The sequence below is a fragment of the Lissotriton helveticus genome, chromosome 2_1, assembly GCF_964261635.1.
Source record: "Lissotriton helveticus chromosome 2_1, aLisHel1.1, whole genome shotgun sequence".
NCBI lineage: Eukaryota > Metazoa > Chordata > Amphibia > Caudata > Salamandridae > Lissotriton > Lissotriton helveticus.
The window spans coordinates 1,453,109,705-1,453,133,599 of record NC_136059.1 but is presented as its reverse complement, the minus strand read 5'-3'; the positions used below and the strand labels follow the sequence as shown (position 1 = coordinate 1,453,133,599).

General features: G+C 44.9%; 1 protein-coding gene across 4 annotated transcripts in view; it reads left to right on the top strand.

Annotated features, from left to right (window-relative positions):
• The window catches only part of SEPTIN11 (septin 11), a 606,565-nt gene that overhangs the window by 296,952 nt on the left and 285,718 nt on the right, over positions 1-23,895 (top strand). For all 4 annotated transcript variants that reach the window (XM_078676377.1, XM_078676379.1, XM_078676376.1 and 1 more), the window contains exon 3: positions 6,603-6,798. In XM_078676377.1, coding sequence (XP_078532503.1) covers positions 6,603-6,798 — 196 coding nt within the window. The remainder of the gene's footprint in view (positions 1-6,602; positions 6,799-23,895) is intronic.

The following is a 23,895-nucleotide window of genomic DNA, read 5'->3' as shown; positions in this document are numbered from 1 at the left end:
TTTCATACGTCTCCTTTCGTGTTCCTGCTCTTCTCTGATTCGGTTCTGGTGATACTGTAACATTTGTAACATTTGGGACGGGGTATTAGCTTGCCAGGTACTCTCAACTTTCAGTACTCGATTTTTAACTTGTGCTAAAGAATTCTCTACTAATTTAGTAACAAAAAGATGTGGATACGATTCACTACTTGTTTTCAAGCCGCTATTAATAATGAAACATTTCTCAAATCTGGAATAAAAATCACTAGTGTCTTCGTCTTGTTTCTGTTTACAGGCTGAGATGGCATCCCAGTCTTCCTTTTTCGTGGCTAGTAATCTTGGCAAGACTTGTATTAACAACTCGGGCAATGCTTTGGCTTTTTCCCCGAGACCAGTACCAGGAATTCGTGTTTTATCTTCGTTCTCTAATTCTGCCCAGTCTATCTTTTTCTCTCCCACCTCCCATTCTTTTTCTTTAAGTTTTTCATATATGCCCGCAGGCAACAGGACCTTTAACATTTTAATGATATCGGGATACGTGTATTCTCCCATGCGGAGCATGTCTTTTAATTCACGGTGGAACCCTGCTGGATCTTTATCGTGACAGGGCACTAACTTTTTCATTTCTAGTAGTTCTATTTTCGTTAAAGGGGTGTAAACAAATACTCGTTCGAGCTCACCTCCCGTTGCCCGAACAGGATGGACTTCTCGCAAGGGATTCTGTTTGTCTATGTAAAATGTCTTCCTTACTGGGGGTGGAACAGGAACGAAATGTGGAGTCAGGAACGTTCTGTATTTGTGGCGTTGTTCTAAAATGACATTAATCAAATCGGTACCTAGGCCTTTCCATCTGTTTAGGAGTAACTCGTCCAATACATTATATAGGGGACCTGGGTCAGAATGCTGACTTTCGTACAGTGTAATGAGGTGTTGGATCATGTACATACCCACCAGTCGCTGTTCGTCTGGGGAAAGATTCAGAAACGTTTGGGCCACTACTTCGTCTTTAAATGTGCTAGAATTACTAGTCCATTGAACTGCTGATCGGGCTAGTTCCTGTTCATGCATGGTACTAAGCGCACTGTAACCTATTCGTTGTTTCAAAACTCTATCGGTAGCTTGGAATAAATGCTCAAGAGAACACTGTTCTGGTACGGGAGGAAGAAAGGTTTTCTTACATTCTAGGCGTGTGGGTCTGTCAAAAGGTCTCGCCCTACCTACGTACGCTATTCTATCTGGGTTCTCTGTGTCTACATCTTCGTCTGAGGTGTCATTCTCTTTCTCGGTTTCTCTCGTTGCTTTCTCCCTTTCGTGTATGCCTAGAATTTCTTTACGAATCTTTCTATACATGGATTCTATACAACCTTGTTTACTGTGTTTTCCGTCTGCTATGTTGTCACTCCATTTTATCAGGACTTTCATCTCGTCTTTGTTTTTACCTGGCTGGTCTTATTCCCTTATTAAACAATTTATCAAAAACTGCAAGATCATATTTTGAGTCTCGACCTTCCTGTGTGCCATAGCCTCGTGAATACTTTCTGGTCTTTCCCCTGTTCTGATTAAATGATATATGTTGTCTAAATGTTCCCTCATTTCTGGTAAGATAGTCAAATAGTTTGTAACTCGTCGTAGACGTATGGAATATAATATCATCTGATCTTCGCCTGGCACTGGGTCATATCTACAATCAGTAAGGTATTGTTTGAGGGCTGCGTATGTAGTTACTTTTGGCGTGCGTTGTAATGCTGCGTCTCTCAGCGTTATTCGTTTTACTTGAGGCGGGGTGATAGGGATACCTCCCACTGCTCCTCCTGAAATAGGATCATCAACTAATACTGGGTGTGCCGTCGCTGTTGGTAGTGTGACTGGTAAAGTAGGCATACGTAATGTAGGTTGGTCCTGGGTTACTGGCGGATTAAAAGGATTTCCGGGACCAGTGGCTGGAGGAACAGTAATCGCGTTAGTAACAGAGTTGTGAGGTTGAGCAGGCGGAGGAGGATGCGTATTTGTATTTGTATATTCTGGGACAGTGTCGTCTAAATAGGAAGAAAGAAAAATTTCAGCTGCGGTCGGTTTATGACGTAGCGTAGTCGGGACCAATGGTGGCGGTAAATTACAGGGTGCTTCCGGGGTCGCCTTAGGCAAGCCCTCGGCGAGAAGGGGATACATGCCTTTAACAAGGGCATTTCTTTGTCTGTCTAACTGTTCTGCTCTAACTCGTTCATCCTCTTCTAGTAGTTCCCTTTCTTGGGCTATTTCTGATGCTTCCCTACTCAGTTCTGCTTTCCTGATTTCCTTTTCTGTTCTTTTATGCGATTCTTTACGCCACAGTTCTATGGCATCTTTCTGGGATTGTCTGGCTTTCTTTTTCCATAATGCTTCCTCTACTCTCATGATGCACTCAGCATCCCAGGTTCCTGAAACAAGCCATCTATATTTCTCTTCCAGATTTTTGGTATAGTCTACCCATAAATCTAAGTACAGTATGGCATCTAAGCCATGTTTATGATACATGAAATGTCCAGGACTGTCCCTAGGTGGGACGGGAACTGATTCTTCGAGTATCCCTTTTCTGGTTCCTATCTGACGTAACTTTGAAAACAGAGGCATATTTGAACATACAATGAACACAGTAATGAATAGCAAACAAATCAATCATACCACGACATCAAAACACATTAAAAACAGTTCGAACAGATACTACCTAGTACATTGAAAACATAATACTGGAAATCTCGAGAGACTATACTAGAAAACAGAATTACTGGATGCACTGCTAAGACAGTACAGAACATACCGGTCTCATAAAGAGACAGGTCATACCGTATCCACCTAGGTGAACACGTCTGGACCGGATCTGTGTACCCAGACCCGTCTGGACCGGGCACAAATTAATGAACCCGTCTAGATGCGTTCCCAGCAATGGTACTCACCGGGAAGCAAAACTGAAGGCCTCGGACTGGACTGCTACGACGTCTGGTTACTGCTACGCACTACCCATGCGCTTCGGGCTTCGGAAACAGGTGGGCCTCCGGATACCTCGGACCTTGCTCTCTCGGCTTGGGCTCTGGTCGGGACTCTCCGCATTCCTCACCGCCTCGTCTGGATGCTGGACCGCAGTCTCCGTCTCCTCCGTGGGCCTGAGGGAGTTTAGCAGGAAAACCCGCAGGTGCGCAGAAGGGGTCCGTCACGGCTGTAGAAGGGGTCAGGGGGCCTGCGTTACATCGCCGGCGCGTGGGGAAGGGGGGAGTCCCTATTCGGGCGCCATTATGCGGTAAATAATAATTACCGGGACTATTTTTCTATGCATTAAATGATTACAAGAACAGCTCAATAAATGAGAGGCAGAGTCCGTGGTATCTGAGTCATACGGGCTTTAATTAAGTGGCTCGAGCCAATGGACATCGTGTTCCATCACCTACTAAGGTTCAGGAAGGGATATTCAATATTTCATTAACATCATACAATATATATAGTAGAACTGTACAGTTGTATTGAATACAGTAGGCGTAACAAGTGAAAAAAGAAAGATAAGAACATATGGGCGTAAAAGAAGGCGTGCACAGGGCGTGCACGGAGGTGTGTGATGTAGACGTCACAGAAGTGTCATAGGTGGGTGGACATATAGAGGGGGTTTCATGGGCAGCGGGAACCTTTAACCTACTGGTGCGCGTAAAACGAGTCATGACGTGTAACTGGGGAGGGCTGGGGGGCGCTGACTTCTAGCACTAGTAGAGGAGACTAAAGTCTGGGATGTCAGAACGACCTGTACCTATAGCATATCTGATATCTTGTGTTTGGAGTACATGTTGCTTGATTCTAAAAGTCATCAGGGCAAAAGCTACTTGTCACTAAAGGCTAGTGTATGCATATATTTCTTCATGTATTGCGTGAGCTATGGGTCTTCTATGGATACTAATTCAGTAAATTACGTACATGGAGACAGAAAGACTGGACTGTAGACGGATATGTTTATCCTGTTCGTTAGCTAGGAATGTGAATCCGGGGAGCTGAACAGATAACTGTAGGCATAATATATTCTTGGCAAGCAGGCCAGGCCGAGCCGGGCACCGCGTTGCTTGGCAGGAAGTAAGGGAAGGGTCAGGGATGCGGGCGGGGCTGCATCTCTCGGAACGTTTCAGGAGTCTTGAGGCATGGATCTTGTGTCCGGGCCCTGTGGAGCCTTAGAAACGGGTGCATCTCGATGATTTAACGTGCACTATGTACAGACGTTGGCAACATAGGCCTAAAAGCCTATTTCACGTTGCTTTCAAGGAGGACTGGATAACTGACATACTAACGTTGGACGCAACTGTAAATGCGTCTTTATTTTCGGCCATGGAGAGATAATGCATGGAGATCATGCATATATACTACATGATGGGGAACACGTAGGGGACACATAGCAGGGCAAAATTCAATTTTCCTCAAACCTAGCAAAAAGGCAGCGGTTCGCTATCAGTCCAATCATTGATTTGAGCTTAAAAATAATAGGTGATATAGACTATTTGTTTACTGTGATGTCGTTTTATTTTAAGAGCTGGTGTTCTAGGCTCTCAGTGCATGAATGCAATGGGAGAGTTTATGGTTTCTGGGCTTTAGAAGTGCACGAGGCACCAGAGGTGGTGAGTTTTTCAGTCTAAAGGGCGGGGGTGTCGATTGTTTTGGATTTGTGCAGGATGCAGCTGTTTTTTAAGATGGTGTGAGCTGGCAAGGCGAGCCTGTGGAATTTTATCAGAGCATGGTAATATAGTCCTTTTTCCTCAGTCCTAGCAGGGCATCCCCATCCTACCTAGGATGCACTGAGGCTCTATGCGTGATGAGTATGCCTATATGTGGATCCTGTGCTCACTGTAACACAGGACACTTGCTGCACCCTACTGATGAGGCCAAGTAGGCTGAAATTAGCCTGTAGTTGCTAGTTTTCCCATTCAGAGGGGACCTGGCCTAAAAGCTCAGACTGGACAGTTCCTATTGGAGCAAGACCAAGGCTGCTTTGCATATGAATGGTTCCTGCTGGGGAAGGCATGATGGGTAAAAAGCAATGGCTGAGATTGCGTTCTGGAGTAATTATCAGTAGCTGAGATTAATTCAAGCAGTCCACTTATAACGTTTTTATGTTTGATTATTTGACATCTAAAGTTGACATAAGTGGTGTCATTCTTTTGTGGTTCACATCATTCGCCTACTAGCACTCACCAGGTTTCCATTATATCATCTTTCCAAATACCTTATTACCTGTGGAATCCCTAAAAGGCTACTCACTGAACCTCATCAGCATTCCCAGGCCCCCAGTACACACCCAGGTGTATCACATGTATATCGACCGCACACAGATGCATATCACTCTGAAGAGAGCATCTTGGGTGTAGCTTGCGCTGTCATTGGGCTGCCATGCTGCTATTCCCCAAAAGGGTGCTCCTAAAGGTGCAGAGGATAACGATGATTGTATCTGGAGTTGCCTGTCTGCAGTATCGACTTAGGTTCCAAGAGGAGTGAATGCAAAGCGTGGCTGCAACTTGTTCGTCCCCCCCCGACTGCCATGAACCAGAGACCCACATGCGGCTTAGGTCAAGTGTAGTGCTTAGACGGGCTTTGCAGGGGCGGCCTTAGGCATGTGCAAGCTGTACACCTGCACAGGGCCACCAAACCCCAGGGGCCACTACGCCAATATATATCCTTAATATAATAATGCTCTGAGGATGGATACATATTTGCATGGCGGACCCTGGCAGGGATTTGGTGGCTCTGTTCCACTTCCAAACACCCTGAACCCCCCTCTTCACTGGCCTCCACGCCTGCGTTCCTCCTGGTTCCCAATTGGCTTCTTTATTTCCCTACCCACTGCTGGCCACGTAGTGTGTCACAATACCCTCCTCCTCCTAAAGTTTATCATTCTGAGACTAATTCGGAAGAGTAGGAGCAGCCGCAGGTACTGGTCATCTAACGTATTTTCTGGACGTTTTATTAAAACACCTTGCTGAGCTCCGGGGGGCTCCTCCCCGCCCTGACCCCCTCTTCCAGGGCCCCCTACTTACGCTCCCTGCCCAGGGCCACTATGAACCTAGAGCCACCCCTGGGCTTTGACTGAGGAAATCTCATTCAAGGGCCCGAATCTCAACTCTTCAAGAGTGTAATGGACTCAGGCTACCCCACGACCACTTTGCTCCTTTCCCATCATCAGAAGCCATTTATGCGAGGTATAATGCAAAGTCCTATTTTGCTTCGGGCTCATATCTGAATGTCAAAGAAGTATGTATGGCTAGGTGAGAAGTAGCTGCACCTAGGGGCAAGAGCACCCTTCCCATCTCTCCACATTTACCTTAAGGGGTGTCAGCAGGACAAGTGCCTTGTTTATTTACTCCACGAAGTCTCCTTTTAGCTCACTATTTTACACATCTTTGTCACCCAACATTAACACCTAAGAGACAAGCTCACATCCGCTCAGTGGTTTGAATAAAATAAATCTACTGCAAAAAATGACCAATTGTTAGCTTCCTAAATGAATTAAATGAAAAATAAGAATTGGTAGACATGGTTGTAAAAGAAGAAAGCGACAGTGGAAATATTGAAAAAAGAATGAGTTTGATTTGGGAACTGAAGATCTGCTCTTCCTCTGACAGGTGAAACGGGAATTGGTAAATCGACATTAATGGACACAATATTTAACACCGAGTTTGAGAGCCACCCCGCATCCCACAATGAGCCTGGAGTGGGACTGAAAGCAAGAAGTTATGAGCTGCAGGAAAGCAATGTCCGCCTGAAGCTCACCGTGGTTGACACCGTCGGATTCGGGGATCAGATTAATAAAGATGACAGGTAAGACTTTCTGCTCCTGCATCCTGGTGCGAATGGAATGGCCAGCATCTGTATCATTTAGTTGTGTCTGTGAAAATCTTTTAAAAATGTTTTTATTGCAAGTTTATTTTACGTACAAAATGTTTCCTTCCACGGGATAGTGATGCCTGTATATGCATTACATTGACATCCGTATCACATTTGCTTCGTTCTGCTTTTTGGGGTATCTGAGAAAAAGAGCAACACATAACAGTAAACAAAATATTTTGCCGGGAATTCCAGTGATGGGTTTGGTTTGACTATACACTGCCTAATCTGATCAGGAGGAACAGGGGTGTTACATGAGCAGCATACATGCCAGAGGCCCATATGATGTTTCCATGTTCGTGTGTCTCATGTTTATTTGTTTTACCACTTGGAGCAGACGTATTTTTCAGTCCTCCTATTTTGCATCTGCTTAAGGTGGGCGCTCATATGGGGGAGTGCTAGATCCATAATAAATGCATACTAAAAGCCCAGGTCCTCTGGTAGGTTGAGGTCAGTTCTTACAGATTTCATTCAGACTCCCTCCTCCACACACCATTCGGCTACATCCCGTAGGCATCTGGTCACAATCTGGCCTTTTCGACTCAGGCAGTGTATTGGTAGTATTCTTCTGGCCAGTAGTAAGGTGAGATCAATGAGATTTTTCTTTAATGCACTTTTTGTATGATAAGATCCAAAGAGCCAAAATCATCTGTTGCTGAATGCACTTTTGTGTTGAAATTTTTTATTAACCCCTTCGACGCTGATGACGAGCTGGGCTCGTCATGAGGTAGCCTCCTCGCACGCTCATGACGAGCCCAGCTCGTCACGTAAAGTGCGATTACGAAAAACCCAGCGTACGGGCGGAAATCCTACCGCACGCATGCGGTTAAAGGTTTCAGATGAAAATACAGATACAAGTGTAATAATGCAGCAGAATAAAATATTGGCAAATGAGAATATTACAAGTGGAAAAGAAATGTGCATAGAATAGAACAAATATGAAGAAACAAGAATAGCATATATTCCATAATCCTGTATGCAATAATAATGAGTGGCATAATTAGGAAATTATATTATAAAAGAAAAGATAAAGAAAAGAATAGAAAAGAAAAGAAAAGCAAGATATAGAAAAGAAAGAAAAAAAAGGGAAAGAACCCCAGAGTAACAAGAACAAAAATTAGGAGAAGTGGTACAAAGGAAGGGGAACAGGTGTCAGTAGCAAAATAAGAGGAAAAGGATCAAAGAGAGAGTAAAATTAAGAAGGACCAGTATGAGTAGGAGAAGGAGGAGAGTGAGAGTCATCGGTCACAGAGGTTTCCAGGAAAGGGGACCAAATTTGGAGAAAAATGGGAGCCTGATCTTGTAAATTATAGAATATGCGTTCATGGAAGGCTGTTTGCATCATTGCCACCAACCACTCTTCCTGAGAAGGAGACAAGGGAGATTTCCAATGACGGAGTATACAAATTTTGGGCGTAGCCAAAGCAGTATGGAGAAGACGAAGTTGTGGTTTGGAAAGTTTCAAAAAACCACGAAAATCATGTAAAATAATGTTTGCAGGCGTAAAAGATAAAGGTAATGACATCGTAGTAGCCAATGTCTTCCGCACAAAAAGCCAAAAAGATCTAGTACGGGGACATTCACAGATAATATGTGTAATATCACATCTGGAAGCAGAACATCTCCAACACAAAGTATGTGGTAACAGTTTAGCCCAGTGCAATTTAACAGGAGACCAATGCCATTCATGGATAATTTTAAAAATACAGAATTTGAGACGGGCTTCCCGAACCCCTTTATGCAACCCTTCTAAAATTTGATCCCATTGAGTATTGGAATATACAACTGATAAACGGGATTGCCATTTCAACTGAAGAACTTGTGAGAGAGGATGAGAAAATAGAGGGTGTAAAAATGTCTTGTAAAGGCCGGACGTCACACCTTTAAGATTGCCCCATAATTGCAAATAAGACAAAATAGGAGATACTGAGAGCAAATCAGGTGGAGAGCCTAAATGTTTCGTGATAGCTTGTTGAAGCTGAATATATTTACAGGATTGTGTAGGTGGTAAATGAAATTCTTCACTAAGTTGGGAAAAGGGTTTAAAAGTTCCATCATGAAAGAGTTGGTCTATAGAATTGACACCAGCCTCCTGCCACAAAGGCCAAGACAAAGTGCGACCACTAATGCGAATAGCTGAATTAAGCCATAAAGGAGCTTTAACATGAACTCGCGAATTAGAGTGTAGTACACGATGACTTCTCTGCCAAGATTTATACATTGCAGATAAAATAGGGTTCTTTGGATCAGAAGAACTGGTACCCTTGCCATATAGAAGAGTCAAGTCAAGTCAAGTCATAAAATTTGTATAGCGCACTACATACCCAGAGGGTTTCAAGGCGCTTAGGAAGGGGAGGAGGATTATTTGTCAAATATCCACGTTTTAAGCTGCTTTCTGAACGCTAGGTGATTCTGGGTGAGGCGAAGGTAAGCGGGGAGTGAGTTCCATGTTTTGGCAGCCAGGTATGAAAAGGATCTGCCTCCCATGGTGGTCTTGTTGATGCGAGGTACAGTGGCGAAGGCTTGGCTGGAAGAGCGAAGTTGGCGGGAGGGGGTGTAGAAGGACAGTCGAGAGTTGAGGCAATCTGGTCCGATGTCGTAGAGTGATTTGTGTGCGTGGGTAAGCAGTCGGAAAGTGATCCTCTTATTGACGGGTAGCCAGTGGAGGTCTTTAAGGTGACCAGAGATGTGTTCGTTGCGTGGGATGTCTAATATGAGCCTGGCTGAGGCGTTTTGGATTCGTTGTAGTTTCTTCTGGAGTTTAGCGGTGGTACCTGCGTAGAGGGTGTTTCCGTAGTCCAGTCGGCTCGTGACTAGAGCGTGGGTGACTGTTTTCCTTGTTTCGGAGGGGATCCAGCGAAATGTTTTTCTGAGCATGCGAAGAATGTTAAAGCAGGAAGAGGATACGGCGCTGGCTTGTCTGTTCATTGAGAGTGAAGAATCCAGGATGACGCCAAGGTTCCGTGCGTGGTTTGTCGGGATGGGTGCTTTTCCGAGGGCTTCCGGCCACCAGGAGTCGTCCCATGCAGAGGGGGATGTACCTAAGATGAGGACTTCTGTTTTGTCTGAGTTCAGTTTCAGACGGCTTTGTTTCATCCATTCGGCGACTTCTTTCATTCCTTCGTGTAGGTTAGTTTTGGCGGTGCTGGGGTCCTTGGTGAGAGAAAGGATCAGTTGAGTGTCGTCCGCGTAAGAGATGATGTTGAGGTTGTGTTGGCGGGCGATGGCCGCGAGGGGGCTCATGTATACGTTGAAGAGGGTGGGACTGAGTGAGGATCCTTGAGGTACGCCGCAGATGATTTCAGAGGCCTCGGACTTGAATGGTGGGAGGCGGACTCTCTGTGTTCTTCCGGTGAGGAAAGAGGTGATCCATTCCAGTGCTTTTCCTTGGATTCCAATGTTTCTGAGGCGTTGTAAAAGGGTGCTGTGGCAGACTGTGTCGAAGGCTGCAGAGAGGTCGAGGAGGATGAGGGCGACTGTGTCTCCATTGTCCAGTAGAGTTCGAATGTCGTCTGTTGCTGCGATGAGGGCGGTCTCAGTGCTGTGTTTGGCTCGGAAGCCAGATTGTGAGGGGTCGAGTGATTTGTTGGCTTCGAGGAAGGCGGCGAGCTGGTTGTTGACAGCTTTCTCGATGACTTTGGCCGGAAATGGAAGAAGCGAGATGGGGCGGTAGTTTTTGAGTTCGGTGGGGTCTGCTGTTGGTTTTTTCAGAAGGGCGGTGAGTTCAGCGTGTTTCCAGTCTTCTGGGAAGGTAGCGGAGTTGAAGGAGCAGTTGATGACGTCTCGGAGGTGCGGAGCTATGACGGAGTCTGCTTTGTTGAAGATGTGGTGAGGGCATGGGTCTGTGGGGGATCCAGAGTGGATGGAATTCATCAGGCGGATGGTGTCCTCAGTGGAGATTGGGTTCCAGGCGTTAAGGGTGTTTACGGGAGGAAGATGGTCAGCAGATGGTAGGGTGGGTTGGCTTCCGGGTTGGTTGTCAAAGCTGTTGTGGATGTCAGCAATCTTGTTGTGGAAAAAAGAGGCTAGGGAGTCGCAGAGGGTTTGAGAGGGGGTGATGTCGTTGGAGTTGGCCGAGGGGTTGGAAAATTCCTTGACGATGTTGAAAAGTTCCTTGCTGTTGTGGGCGTTGTTGTCAAGTCGATCCTTGAATGCTGTTTTCTTGGCTTTTCGGATCAGTTGGTGGTGAGTACGGGTGGCGCTTTTGAAGGCGTCCTTGTTGCTGGTGGATGGGTCTTTTTTCCAGGCCTTTTCAAGGGAGCGGCACAGTTTCTTGGACTTCTTGAGATCATCGTTGAACCATGAGGCCTTCTTGTAGCCAAGTTTGTGTTGACGTTTTTTCAGTGGTGCTAAGGTGTCGGCGGTGTTGGATAACCAAAGGGTGAGGTTGGAGGCGGCTTCGTTGGCGTTAGAGGAGAGGGCTGGGGAGGTTCGAAGGAGCGATGTGGAGATCTGATCCGTGGTGATTTTGTTCCAGTTTCTTTGTAGAGTTGGTTGGAGGTGGATGATGGGTTTCGGCTTGTTGTAGGTGAAGTGAACACAGCTGTGGTCAGTCCAGAGGAGATCCGTAGTGTGGCTGAAGGAGACATGGTTGCTGGAGGTGAAGATGGGGTCGAGTGTGTGACCTGCGATGTGGGTGGGGGAAGTGACCAGTTGTTTAAGTCCGAGGTTGGCGAGGTTGTCTAAGAGGGTGGCGGTGTTGCGGTCGTTGATCTTTTCAAGGTGGAAGTTGAGGTCTCCCAGAAGGATGTAGTCTTTGGAGGGGAGCGCGTGTGGGGTGATGAAGTCCGTGATGTCTTCACTGAATTTTGCGCGGGGTCCTGGTGGTCTGTAGAGGAGGGTGCCTCTGAGAGTTGTCTTGGGGTCGATGTGGATCTGGAAGTGAAGGTGTTCGGAGTTAGCGAGGTTGGCGTCGGAGCTGGTAGAGATGCGGATGGATTTCTTATGGACGATAGCGATTCCTCCTCCTGTATGGTCGGTGCGGTCCTTGCGTGTGATCTTATAGTCATCAGGGATAGCGATGGCGATGTCAGGGGCGGAGGAAGCGTTCATCCATGTTTCCGTTAGGAAGGCGACGTCAGGAGAGATGGTGTCTAGTAGGTTCCAAAGGTCAATGGCGTGCCTGTGGACCGAGCGGGTGTTGAGAAGGATGCATTGTAGGTGGTTGGGGTCGGGAATCTGTGGTGTGGTCGTAGCGGAGATGTTGTCGGTGCCGCTAAATTTGCAGGAGTAGCAGGAGAACGGTCCATGGGTGCGTCCAGGAGCGGCTTAGACGCAGTTGGGGGCGCGACCGGGGTTAAGGGCTAGGAGGGTGGCGGTATCGTAGGTAGTGCGGGGGGGCTGGGCAGCGCGAGGGGCAGGGGGTCTGGCACTGGGCGCGGTCCAGGCGCGGACGGGCGTAGACGGGCTTACCTTTGGCGCACCTTCGGCGCGGATTGGGCGCGGTCGCTGCGCGTGAACGCTGCGCGCAAAAGCTTCTGTCATAAGAGGATATTGGGAGGGGAGGGGCGAGGCAGGCTCAGCTGGGAGGCGGGAGCGTGATTGGAGGGCCGGGCTTGGACGTCACAGCCAGCAAATGGCTGCAACAATAACAACAACAGTAAGCAGGGAGAGGTTGGGGCGAGCACTGGAGCGCTATTACAGAAATAATAAATCCACAAATCAAATGGCTGAGTGGTGGACGCAGTGAGGGGTCACAGAGCAGCGCAATGAACAGAGCACTTGAAAGTACAAGTCGGCGCTATGAAATTAAGCACAGTGCAATCAGTAAACAAAGCAGCAAAGCAGCGCTAATGTCAGAGCCAGGATGAGAGACAATGCGGCGCAGTGATGAAATATTAGGAACAAAGCACAGAGCACAGGCAGCTTATGAGTAGCGCTACGATACCCAGGAGGACAGAGGGGAGCAACCGGATCTGCACGAGTCAGGACGGTCACCAAGAGACAAACCAAGACCAGGAGCCAGTAGATGACGTTCAAGTGGAACCCATTGAGGTACGTCCTTAGATTTAGGCAGAAAAAAAGTAAGTTGTGAATTATGAAGGGCAAGTGAATAATGCTCAATGGAGGGAAGACCTAAGCCCCCGTGTAGTTGATGAGCCTTTAATTTGGCCAAAGCAAGGCGTGGTTTGACCGTACCCCAAATAAAAAGTTTTATTTTGGAGTCAATGGACCGAAGAGTATTTAGGGGAATATGGAGAGGCAGTATACCTAGAACATAAAGAAACAGTGGTAAAGTAACCATCTTAACCGCCTGAACCCATCCCCAGAGGGACAATCCTAGAGCTTTCCATTTATCAAAGTCTCTTTGCATCTGCGCGATTAAAGGAGTCAAATTATCCGTGACTATATTATCCAAACCTCTATTAATTAATATTCCTAAGTATTTAAGCCGGGATGATTGCCAATGAAAAGGAAAGCCAGAGATTGCTGCTTTTGTAGTACCAATGGACATGGGCATTGCTTCACTTTTATCCCAGTTTATCTTGTAACCAGAAAAGGAAGAGAAATCATTGATGATATGAAAAAGAACCGAAAGAGAGCGGGGAAGATCAGTAAGTGTGAGAAGAATGTCATCTGCATATAAATACATTTTAGAATGACCAATTGGAAGAGGGACACCTACTATTTCAGCAGATTGACGTAGTGCAGCAGCCAAAGGTTCCATTGCTAGGAGGAAAAGAAGAGGAGAAAGTGGACAACCTTGACGAATACCACGTCTAATTGGGAATGGGGAAGATAGAAAACCACCGCAGTTAACTTGAGCTGATGGGTTATCATGGAGCAATCGCACTTTATCTATAAGCTGATCGCCCAATCCAAACCTTTGCATGACTGTAAAAAGGTACTCACATTCAATGCGATCAAATGCTTTTTCAGCATCCAGGGAAAGAAGTAGTGCATCACCTGCAAAATGTTTAGCTGACCACAAAACCTGAGATAAAGTACGCAAATGGTTTCGAGATGACCGACCGGGAACAAAACCTACTTGTGAGTTATGAATCTCAGAGGGTAAAACTTTACGAAGACACGATGCAAGAATACTAGCTAGTATCTTAACATCAGAATTCAAAAGAGAAATAGGCCGATAACTACCACACAATAAGGGATCTTTGCCAGGTTTCGGTAGTACAGCTATAATGGCTTTATTGGAAAGAGAACCGAAAGAAGATTCCTCGACAGCTTATGTAAATGCGGCATGTAAAGTATCAATCATACTTTGACCAGTCCATTTATAAAATTCAGGAGGGAAGCCATCATCTCCCGGGGCTTTATGATATGGCAAGGCAGTAATAGCAGAGGAGATCTCATCTTTTGTAATGACACCCTCTAGTAAAGCTCTACCATCATCAGAGAGTCGTGGGAAATGTACCATATCTAAAAATGTGGACATTTTGAGTTTATCTATATTGGTGCTTGGAGAATAGAGAGATCTATAAAAGGAAGCAAATTCTTCAACAATTTCTTGTGGCCTAGTAAGTATATCACCGCAGTTTGATGTGATAGCCGGAATTGCCATAGCAGCCTCCCTCTGGCGTAGTTGTGCAGCTAATAACCGACCAGCTTTTTCTCCCTGTTCGTAGTGTCGCCCTTTCATTCTTTGTAAGACATATTCAGCCTTCGAAGTAAAAAGACTATTAAGGGACATTCGTGCCTGCTCCAATAGTTTACGATTCTGGAGGGTTGGTTTAGAGATATATAATTGAGAGAGCCGTTGAATGTCCTTCTCAAGATCTACTTGTTTGGCAGCATTTTTTTTGTTAAGAAGAGCGGCATCACGCATCAGTTGACCTCTAATGGTCGCCTTAGCAGCTGCCCAGACCGTTCTTTTAGAGGAGATTGAGTCCTCATTTATACTGAGATAGTCCCGAAGATGCGACTGTAAAAGAAGTTTACCTGCTGGTGTTTTATATTTGTTTATATTCAATCGCCACTGTTTGAGTCCCGGACTAGAGAGACCTAAATCAAGAGACAAGAGAACAGGGGAATGATCGGATATGGCAGCTTCTAAAATCCTCGACTCTGAAACCAACTGTACAGCTTTTTGCGAGAGAAGAAAATAATCAAGACGGGAAAATGTGCCGTGGGTAGAAGAAAAGAACGTAAATTCTTTATCCTGTGGGTGGCAAAGCCTCCAGTGATCAACGAGACCATTATCGGTGAGAATATCACGCAAAATGGCTCTATCTGAAGCGTTAACAATATCAAGACAACTTGTTTTGTCAAGGGCAGGATCTGGGGCAAGATTCCAGTCCCCTCCAATGAGAAATTGAGAGGCATTGATTTCTGTGAGAAGGCGATTCATTTGAAGGAAAAAATGTTTTTTGGGACCAAGTGGAGCATATACAGAGCCAAGACAAATAGAACAGTTTCCAATTTTCAATTTAACAAAGACATACCGACCCTCCGGATCAGACCATGTCCTGGAGATTGTGAAAGGAAGTGACTTCCGAAAAAGGATGGCTACACCACACTTACGAACAGGATTAGGGTTGGTGGGATCAGGTTTGGAAATACTACTATGAATAACTTTTCCAACCCAATCTCTGCTGAGTTTATTAGATTCAACCTCATCCAAATGTGTTTCCTGCAGTAAAGCAATATCCACACGTTTAGAGTGTAAATATGAAAGGACTTTCTTGCGTTTTATATAATGGGTGAGACCATGGACATTCCAGGAAATCACTGATAAAGGATGAGTAGAAGACATGATAGTAGGATTCGCCAATGAGAGAGAGAAGAAGAAAAGAAAGAAGTATATAGAGAAAAAAAGAGAAGAATGTTACTCTGGGGAACAAAAGACAAAGTGTGTAAAAGTTTGAGAAACTGATAAAAAAGAGATAGGAGGAGAAGGAAAAGAAAGGAAAAAAGAAATGCGAAAGGATTTAGAAACACAAAGTGGATACCTGAAGTAGAAAAGAAAGGAAAAGGTATTAGAAGTGGAGAAAGGACAAAGTAAGAAAATAAAGAAAGAACCGAGACTGTGAACCGCGGGTCTGGGCGCACTAGAGCAGCACCGAGGGGGGCCGGGACCCCATCAGAGGAAAGAAAAATGGGGATCTAACTAACAAAGGAGAACATGGAATATATGAAACGCAGTAAAATGAAATAACATTTTCAGAGCCATAAGTAACCACAATATAATATCCTGAAACACAAAGGCATGAAATAAAGAAAATCATTGACATCGCGATATGAGGACAGTACGATAAGAGAATAATAAAATGAAGATCAGAGAAAATGAAATAAAAGAAAACGTGATACATAAGAGAAGGAATGTGAAAGAAGAAGTTAGAGAAGTAAGGAAGACAAAATATAAGAAAAAACAGATATTATAATGCCATAGAAAACGGAGAAGAAAAATATAGATCAAAGAAAGAAGGGGGAAAAACACAGCTATTAAAGCAGGGGAATAGAAATAAGAAAAAGACAATACTTAGTGTGAGATACATTAAACAATTAAAGAAAAATGCAGAGTGCAATATCAAGATACAGAGTAAGTTAAATATATAGTGTTTACCTTAACAAACAACCATGTAATATATGGTATCATAAAGTGAATATGTAATAAGCAATACCTTAGAAGGAGTAAATACTCTTCATAAGTTAAAAAGAATGCAAACTTGAAAAGACAGAATAGCATTAATACATACAGCTCAGCATGAAACATGAATCAGAAGTAATCATAGTATATAATGCAAGAAATCCACGAAAGGGAAGAGAGCAACAAAATCAATATCAATCAAGAACTGCAATAGTCAATAAAAATAATAACAAGAAATCACAAAAGTTGTCACATGGGAACAGAAAAAAAGGAATCAAGCAGCATCTGAAGGTTTTTTAAGAGGTGATCGAGATTTGTCCCTCTGCGGTGTAAAATGAGATAAAAGATTAAGAAAGTATTGCAATAAATGAAGACAAAAGGTGTTGAGAATGAAAAAATACATAATATATAACATAAAGAGTGTGAAAAAGAAAGGTATAGAAGCATAAAAGACAAAATACAAGAAGAGAGAATAAATGTGAGGAGAGAATATGTAAGGCACGAGGGAGAAGGTAAATGAGAAAGAAAGGAAAACATGTAGAATAAGAGATTAAAACATAGAAATGAAGAAGAGAACAAAGCTTACCTATAAACACATAAAACAATTAAGTAATAATAGTATCTACCACATGTAAACCACAAAGAATCTAAGAACAAGAAATATACATACTATGTGTTAAGAAAAGGAGGAAGAGTAGATATAATAAGAACATTAGAACATGGAAAACAAGTGTATATACATAATAGCTACCATCTTTGAGATAACTAAGAAGAATAAAATGCAATACAAAATAAAACTAATGCCTCCAAGGGGATGGCCAATAATGAAGAAAAAGCATGCGAAATGCTAAACACTATGTCGAAACATGCAATTAACATTTGAATATCGGGAAACGTGTCTTTTCTTGAAAAGAAAAGAAAAAAAAAAGTACAGTTTAAAATTTACATAATAACATTAGAGCAGACATTGCAACATGAACAAGCATTTACAATGCAATGGTTTCGCCTTTGGAAAAGTTAGAGCTATTGGCATTGTAAATTACAAATTTTGTATTTATGTGTTGGTTTTGGAAACAGATAAATAAATGGCATTGTCATTTACATTGCCATTAGCTTAATCTCTCCCAAATGTGAGACCTATTGTACCCTACGGACGAGCTCAGCAGACAGCAATTACTACCACACACACACACACACACACACACACACACACCCAGAGCCACACCCCCAGAGCCAGCCACACACACACACACTGCTTGCCAGCTACGGTAATCCTGGACCCACCTGTCGATGCCGGCCAAGGCCTCGCGCTCCGTGGCCGTCAGGCTGGGGCGGTCCTCCTCCGGCTCGCAGGCTTTTCCCTCCGCCATTTTCTTTTCCTCATTACAGAGAGTGGCGGAGTCGGTGAAAACAGCGGAAATCGATACCCCACACGCCCTTCCACATGCGCAGCCAGTGATGGGCCGTTGCCACCGAGCACCTACGGGCACACGGACAGCGGGAGGGGGGCGGGAACGGACAGCGGTAGGGGGGGCGGGAACGGTCACACGGACAGCGGGAGGGGGGCAGGAACGGGCACACGGACAGCGGGAGGGGGGCAGGAACGGGCACACGGACAGCGGGAGGGGGGCAGGAACGGACAGCGGGACATGGCGCAACCCACCCCTGCAAATGACACTTTCAAAATGGCCAAAACAAACCTTAAAAAAAAAAATAATAAACCACCTCCGCATGACGTTGTTAAAGGGGCGGGATGAGTAAAAATCGCCGGAACGCCCACGAATCTGTTCCCACAATGACTGACTCATCTCTGTTCCAATGGCTAGCCTCCATTTATGGAGCTAGCCAATGGAACAGAGAGGCGGGACAAAGCCACATAATGTTGTAACATAGGATTTCGCCTGCGCGAACGCTGCTGCGCAGCGGATTGCCAGGCGAAACCTAAAAAGGGGGAGGGGGATTCTGGATCCTCAACCAGGGGAGGAGGGACTACTGGTTGCTCCCTCTGATAAAGAAAAAATGTCCAGGAGTTTTTGGGATGCTAGAAGCCATGTCAAATTGGACAGGGGCAGCACAGGCCCCAAACGAGTCAATGACTAGATCACTTTCACCCTGTAACAGCTTCTACTAAGAGGTCATTTATATGGAGACCCTCCCTGTCCACAGAGGCACTGCAGCCGGATGTACAGGACCTGTCCGTCAAAGCAGCCCCTGGGACCAGTGGAACCAGCGACTGGGCTCGAGCTGCCCGTTTCTCAGATCTAACAATCAAGGGAGGACATACCGGACCACAGGTTAGTATTAGGCATTGAGGGCTCTTGCCATCATTCCTAGTCTCCTCACCTTAGGCTTGCCCTGCTGGACTCGATGCAGGGCTGCCAAGGGTTAAACCGAAGTGCGCTTTCTGGCCCCAGTGGCAGATCGGTCTGGCGAAAATAGTCACAATTGCCGGAAAAATTGACTTAATGTAACATTTACTTTTGTACAACAAAACCAGAGAGCATGTGCTCCAAGCGCATTGTGCCACTGGTACAAGTCTTTGAGAGGATACACAAAATCAGGGCTCATTTTAAACCAATATGAAGGAGTAGTCTTTTAGCACTGAAGACAGAGTCCTTGAGGGTCAACCACTGGCATCTCAGAGATTAATCCTATGAAACAAGAAGCTGAAATCAGAAGAAATGTACACAGAAGAAGCAACAGCAGCTCATTCAGTTATCGAGGAAGACGTTCCTTGTGGTGGACCTACAGAACCACTTACAGGTATTTGCGAGCGCTATTTTTGCATTTGGGATTCATCATCCCAAATGCAAAAATCGCAATTATAAAAATCGCTAAATTGCGAAGAATTGCATTTAAGGAATCTCAATTAGAGATTCCTTAAATGCAATTCATGAACCTTTTTAAAATTGCGAATTCGCAATATGGGGCCGCTATCTACCGCGAAGTCTAACTACGTGGTAAATAGCGGAAACTTAGAAAAATGCACTTTAGTGCATTTTTCTAAGTTGTATGTTACACACACACACACATGTCCTTTGGACATGTGTGTGCGCAACACCAATGTACATTCCCATTTCAGGGGTGCTACAGGGTGTCCTTTGGACACCCTGGCACCCTTGAAATCGCTTCTTTATTTGCGATTCGCTAATTGCAAATAAGGAATGACTCCCCATTTATTCCTATGGGCCCTGAGGCCCATAGGAATGAATGGAAAAGCCATTCCTTATTTGCGATTAGCAATTAGCGAATCGCAAATAAGGAAGCAGTAGAAATCGCAAAAAATATTGACATTTCTACATGCATCCCGTTTTGCGAGTCTTTAATAGCGATTCCTTAATAATCGCTATTAAGGACTCGCAAAAGAGGACTTTGATAAATCTGGGGGTTAGAGACCAAGCGCAGCGACCAATAGTAAGTGCTTAGAGATACATATGAATTCCTAAGGCTGTCTTGTACACAATCATTCATTCATATGTGTAATAGATCTATGCACCTATGGCAGACTCTCGTTTCAGACACAAACTTATACAAAGCGTTGTCAAAGGCAATAGTTCGAGCCTTAGCCAAGCAGCATTTTTAATTTATATTCATGCAGAGATATGCAACAGACATTAAAAATAATTAAAAAGTAAACCCGTTGCCATCTAAAGATGGTGTGCCTATGCTTGCCAAAAAAAAAAGTAATGATGAAATGTAAGTAGAGATTGGTGTGCCCACCCAGGCACCGAAGTGGACTACTTTATAGGCTGATGCCCAGATGTGCAAGAAAGAAATGCCATCACTCACAGAGATGGGAGCCAATCACTGAAGTGACCCGGTCAATTATCCCAATTCTGTAGGATGTGTTGGACGACGGTAAAATATGAATGACGCATGAACAGACCAATGGACGGAGAAGGCTGACCAAAAGCATGTGTGTAGGTATATATAGACATGGGCATTTATAGGATTATTATTTTATTTTTTGGGAACTCCTGTGTAAGGCGAGACAGCTAAAGCTGCTTCTGTACCAGAGCTAAACACGTACCATGCTGTCTTAACGCAGCACAATTACAATGCAGCGCATTCATGTTGGCGACAGCTGGTGGCGGCACGACCAGTCCCTCGCCACCGTGCCTGTCGGTTCGGAATTGATGCTAAATGAACAATGACGCCCCACTTACATTGATTTGTGCAGGTCTGCAGAGCCCCCTCATCTGCGCCTCTGAATTCCCACCAGACTAATTCAGACGAGAACAGACCAAGCGTGAAAATCAAAGCACACGCAAACCCATGTTTCACCAGACCGTCGCCAAACCACCCCCTCCCCCCACACAAACTGCAACTGTAAATTAGCTGGGCCGTCGGCTCCGTGAATTCACAGCAAGGTCATTTAAAACCCTGCCCAAGAGCGAATGGAGTAGACGCGAGCGCAGTCTGCAAGCGACAGACTCCCGATCTGAGGTGGGCTGTTCCTTTATTTCAGGGTGTCCGTCCCAATACCAAATGCGCAACAAATCAAGGAATACAGAAAAAAATGTTTCGGAATAACCGATTCATTTGTAGGAAAGCAGTCGGCAAACCCTGGTCTAAGGTCAGAAGTAACTTCACGTGAAGAGTACATCACCAAACGGAATCGCCCTTTGCATCGTCTTTCGTCATAAATAACTTGGAAATCGCCCCAACGCCTCTGTGCTCGCCAGGACAGAATGTCATGCTCACTTGGGGGAAACGGTGACGTTTATCAGTCTCAAACAACACAGACAGGCACCCGTGCATGGATAAATGTGGCGAAAAAATACTTTTAAAACAGTTCAGAAAAAATACCACTATCAAATGTGCAAGTACCAAAAGCAACACTCGTAAATTTGACACAAAAAGGGGGGCAGAGGCTTACCTCATGGCCCTGGTAGACGCTGCTCGGAAAGCACAGCGTCCTGTAGGGATTCGGGGGCGTGCTCTCCCCTTCCCATTGGCTGGAAGGTAAAATTCCAGCCAATGGGAAGAGGAGAGGGCGGGACTTAAAAAAAGACCCAGAAACGCCCCCGAATCGTGTCAAGGCGGGCCCTGAACTGAGTGACGCTCCTCTCCTCCAATGGCTGGCCAGCATTTACGAGGCCAGCCAATGGAGAAGAGGGGCGTGTTCAGGCCCCCATACTTCTAACAAAAGATTTCGGCTCCGCCCACCCACTGCTTACGCAGTGGGACGGTAGCCGAAACCTAAAAAGGGAAACTGAGTTGAATACAGTATATGAGTGAAGAGGTATGAAAGCACACAATAAACAGTTGTACAATAAAGAAGTATTCAGTCAGCATCTGAAGGAGTTTTAAGAGGCGATCTAGATTTGTCTCTCTGCGGGACCTTAGTAAGAGTAGAAACAGAGTGCAGGGCTGACACCCTATCATCCTGAGAGCGAGGAAGATGATTTAGATCTCTACTCCTCTGCCTGGAAGTGCTAACATTGCGTGGATGTTGCATTGGCATATGTGAGGAGGGAGAAGAAGACGATTGAGACTGATCACATTGAGAAGAGTGTGTTTCCATGTCTTGAGTTGTGATGTCATCCCAGTAGTGTTGCAGAAGAGCAGGATCATAGAATTCTTTGGATTCTCCATTCCTGGTAATACGGAAGCGTGCAGGTTCAAATAAACCATACTTAATGTCTAGCTGACGCAATTGAGGTCGCATTGAATGGAATGCCTTTCGCCGTTCATTTGTTTCTTTGGAAAAATCCGCAGCTATATGAATAGTATGACCTTGGAAGAGAAAGGGACCTCGTGAGCGGGCTGCTGAGAAAATTTGTCTAATTTGTTCATGCCTAAGAAAACAAGCAATAATTGGCCTCGGACGCGCAGAGGGATCTGTACGGAAAGGGCCAAGTCTATGGGCACGTTGAAGTTCAAGAGGTGGAGCAAAAGAAAGACCGGTCATTATTGGGGGAGCATCGCAGAGGAATAATTTTGTGTCACTTCTTTCAATGTTCTCCGGAAATACAAAAAAACGAACATTGTCTCTTCGGCTGCGGTCTTCCAAATCTATGATTTTACTGTGCAGAAAAAGAAGATCCTGGTCGGAAGGTTGAACTGAATCCAAATGGCTCTCCATGGCCAGAATTTTAGAATCAAGAGTTTCAATTCTTGTGTGAAAAGCGGTAAGGTCTGCTCTAATCGATTTAGTTTCACCAGCCATGGATGTGATTGTGACATCTAGACCCTCTAAGCGGCGATTGACCCCAGAAAGCTCTTGCAATATTCTTTGCATAGTGTCGGATAGTGACTGATCACTATGAGGTGATGAAGTTTGAGGTGCATTCGCTGATGAAGACAAGCTCCCTTTCGTTGACAGACTAGTAGATTGTTTTACTACTTCAGTAAAGAGTGGCTGTTTAGGTATTTCACTGCCGTTCTTGTTATTGGACATTGTCACTTCCCGTTGTGCAGATGCCCTACAGAAGCGAATTGATGTATTAGCTTTGTATGAAGCAATGATGAATAAATGACAGGACGTAAAAATAGTATAATATAGAGTGCAATGTCACAAACAAAGCTAAGTACCTGTAAGAAGAAAAGGGTTAATAGCATTAATAAATAGCACATAACATCAGGCCTGTAGCGAGGTAAATCGGCGGACCAGAACGTAAGTAAAAATAACACACATTGTAAATCAACAAATCCTAAGCAAGAAACACTACAATAGATGAAATAGGTAAGTGTCATAAACAGGCCTTAATCCTATAATTGGCAAAAGGGAAAAATGAAGCATGAATGCACGCAAAAAGTGAGGGAGCGTGCCCTTGTAAGGTGAGGAGGCGTCATGTAAGAACAATAAAAATAGCAGAGATATATTCCTCACAAGACCATGTTGTGAAGCAACAAGCTAAAGGCAATTGAGGTAAAATATATAGCATACACGAATACTACAGGAAGAACTGGCCCTGAGAGAGATTGAGGCACACTTCCGGGACATAGGCAGTTGTTCTGTGTAGGTAACATGAGGAGATTATCGGTGACACCATGTGGAAGAAGAAAGTTCCATATACAGTAATATTTCCCTCTTCCATAAAAGAGCAGGCAGAGATAAATCAGATTGAGCAGTAGTAAAAACACTTCTCTGCAGGATTTTGTCACAAATAAGAGCGTTTTGTGAGGAAAGTCATACAATTCGCTTATTCTCCTTTATTTTCCGTTTTGCTTACAGCTGTAGTGCTCCTTCGCCTCTCCCTATTACAACAGGAGGAGGCGCTATGAGGCAAAGCACAGGGAAACTGCAAAACTGTGGAAGAGCAAAGCGTTAAATGATGGAAATCCTTCGGTCCTGACAGGATTGAATTTTGACTCCTTCACCCTATTCCTTGACAGCAGGAGGGAGCGCTATGGAGACAGGGCTTGCGCAGCCCTGATAGTCAAAAAGACGTGTCTCCATATTGTGAGGAGGCGCGGCCTTACAAATGAGGAGGCGCGGCCTTGCAATACGAGGAGGCACGGCCCTGTAGTGGAAGAAGGCG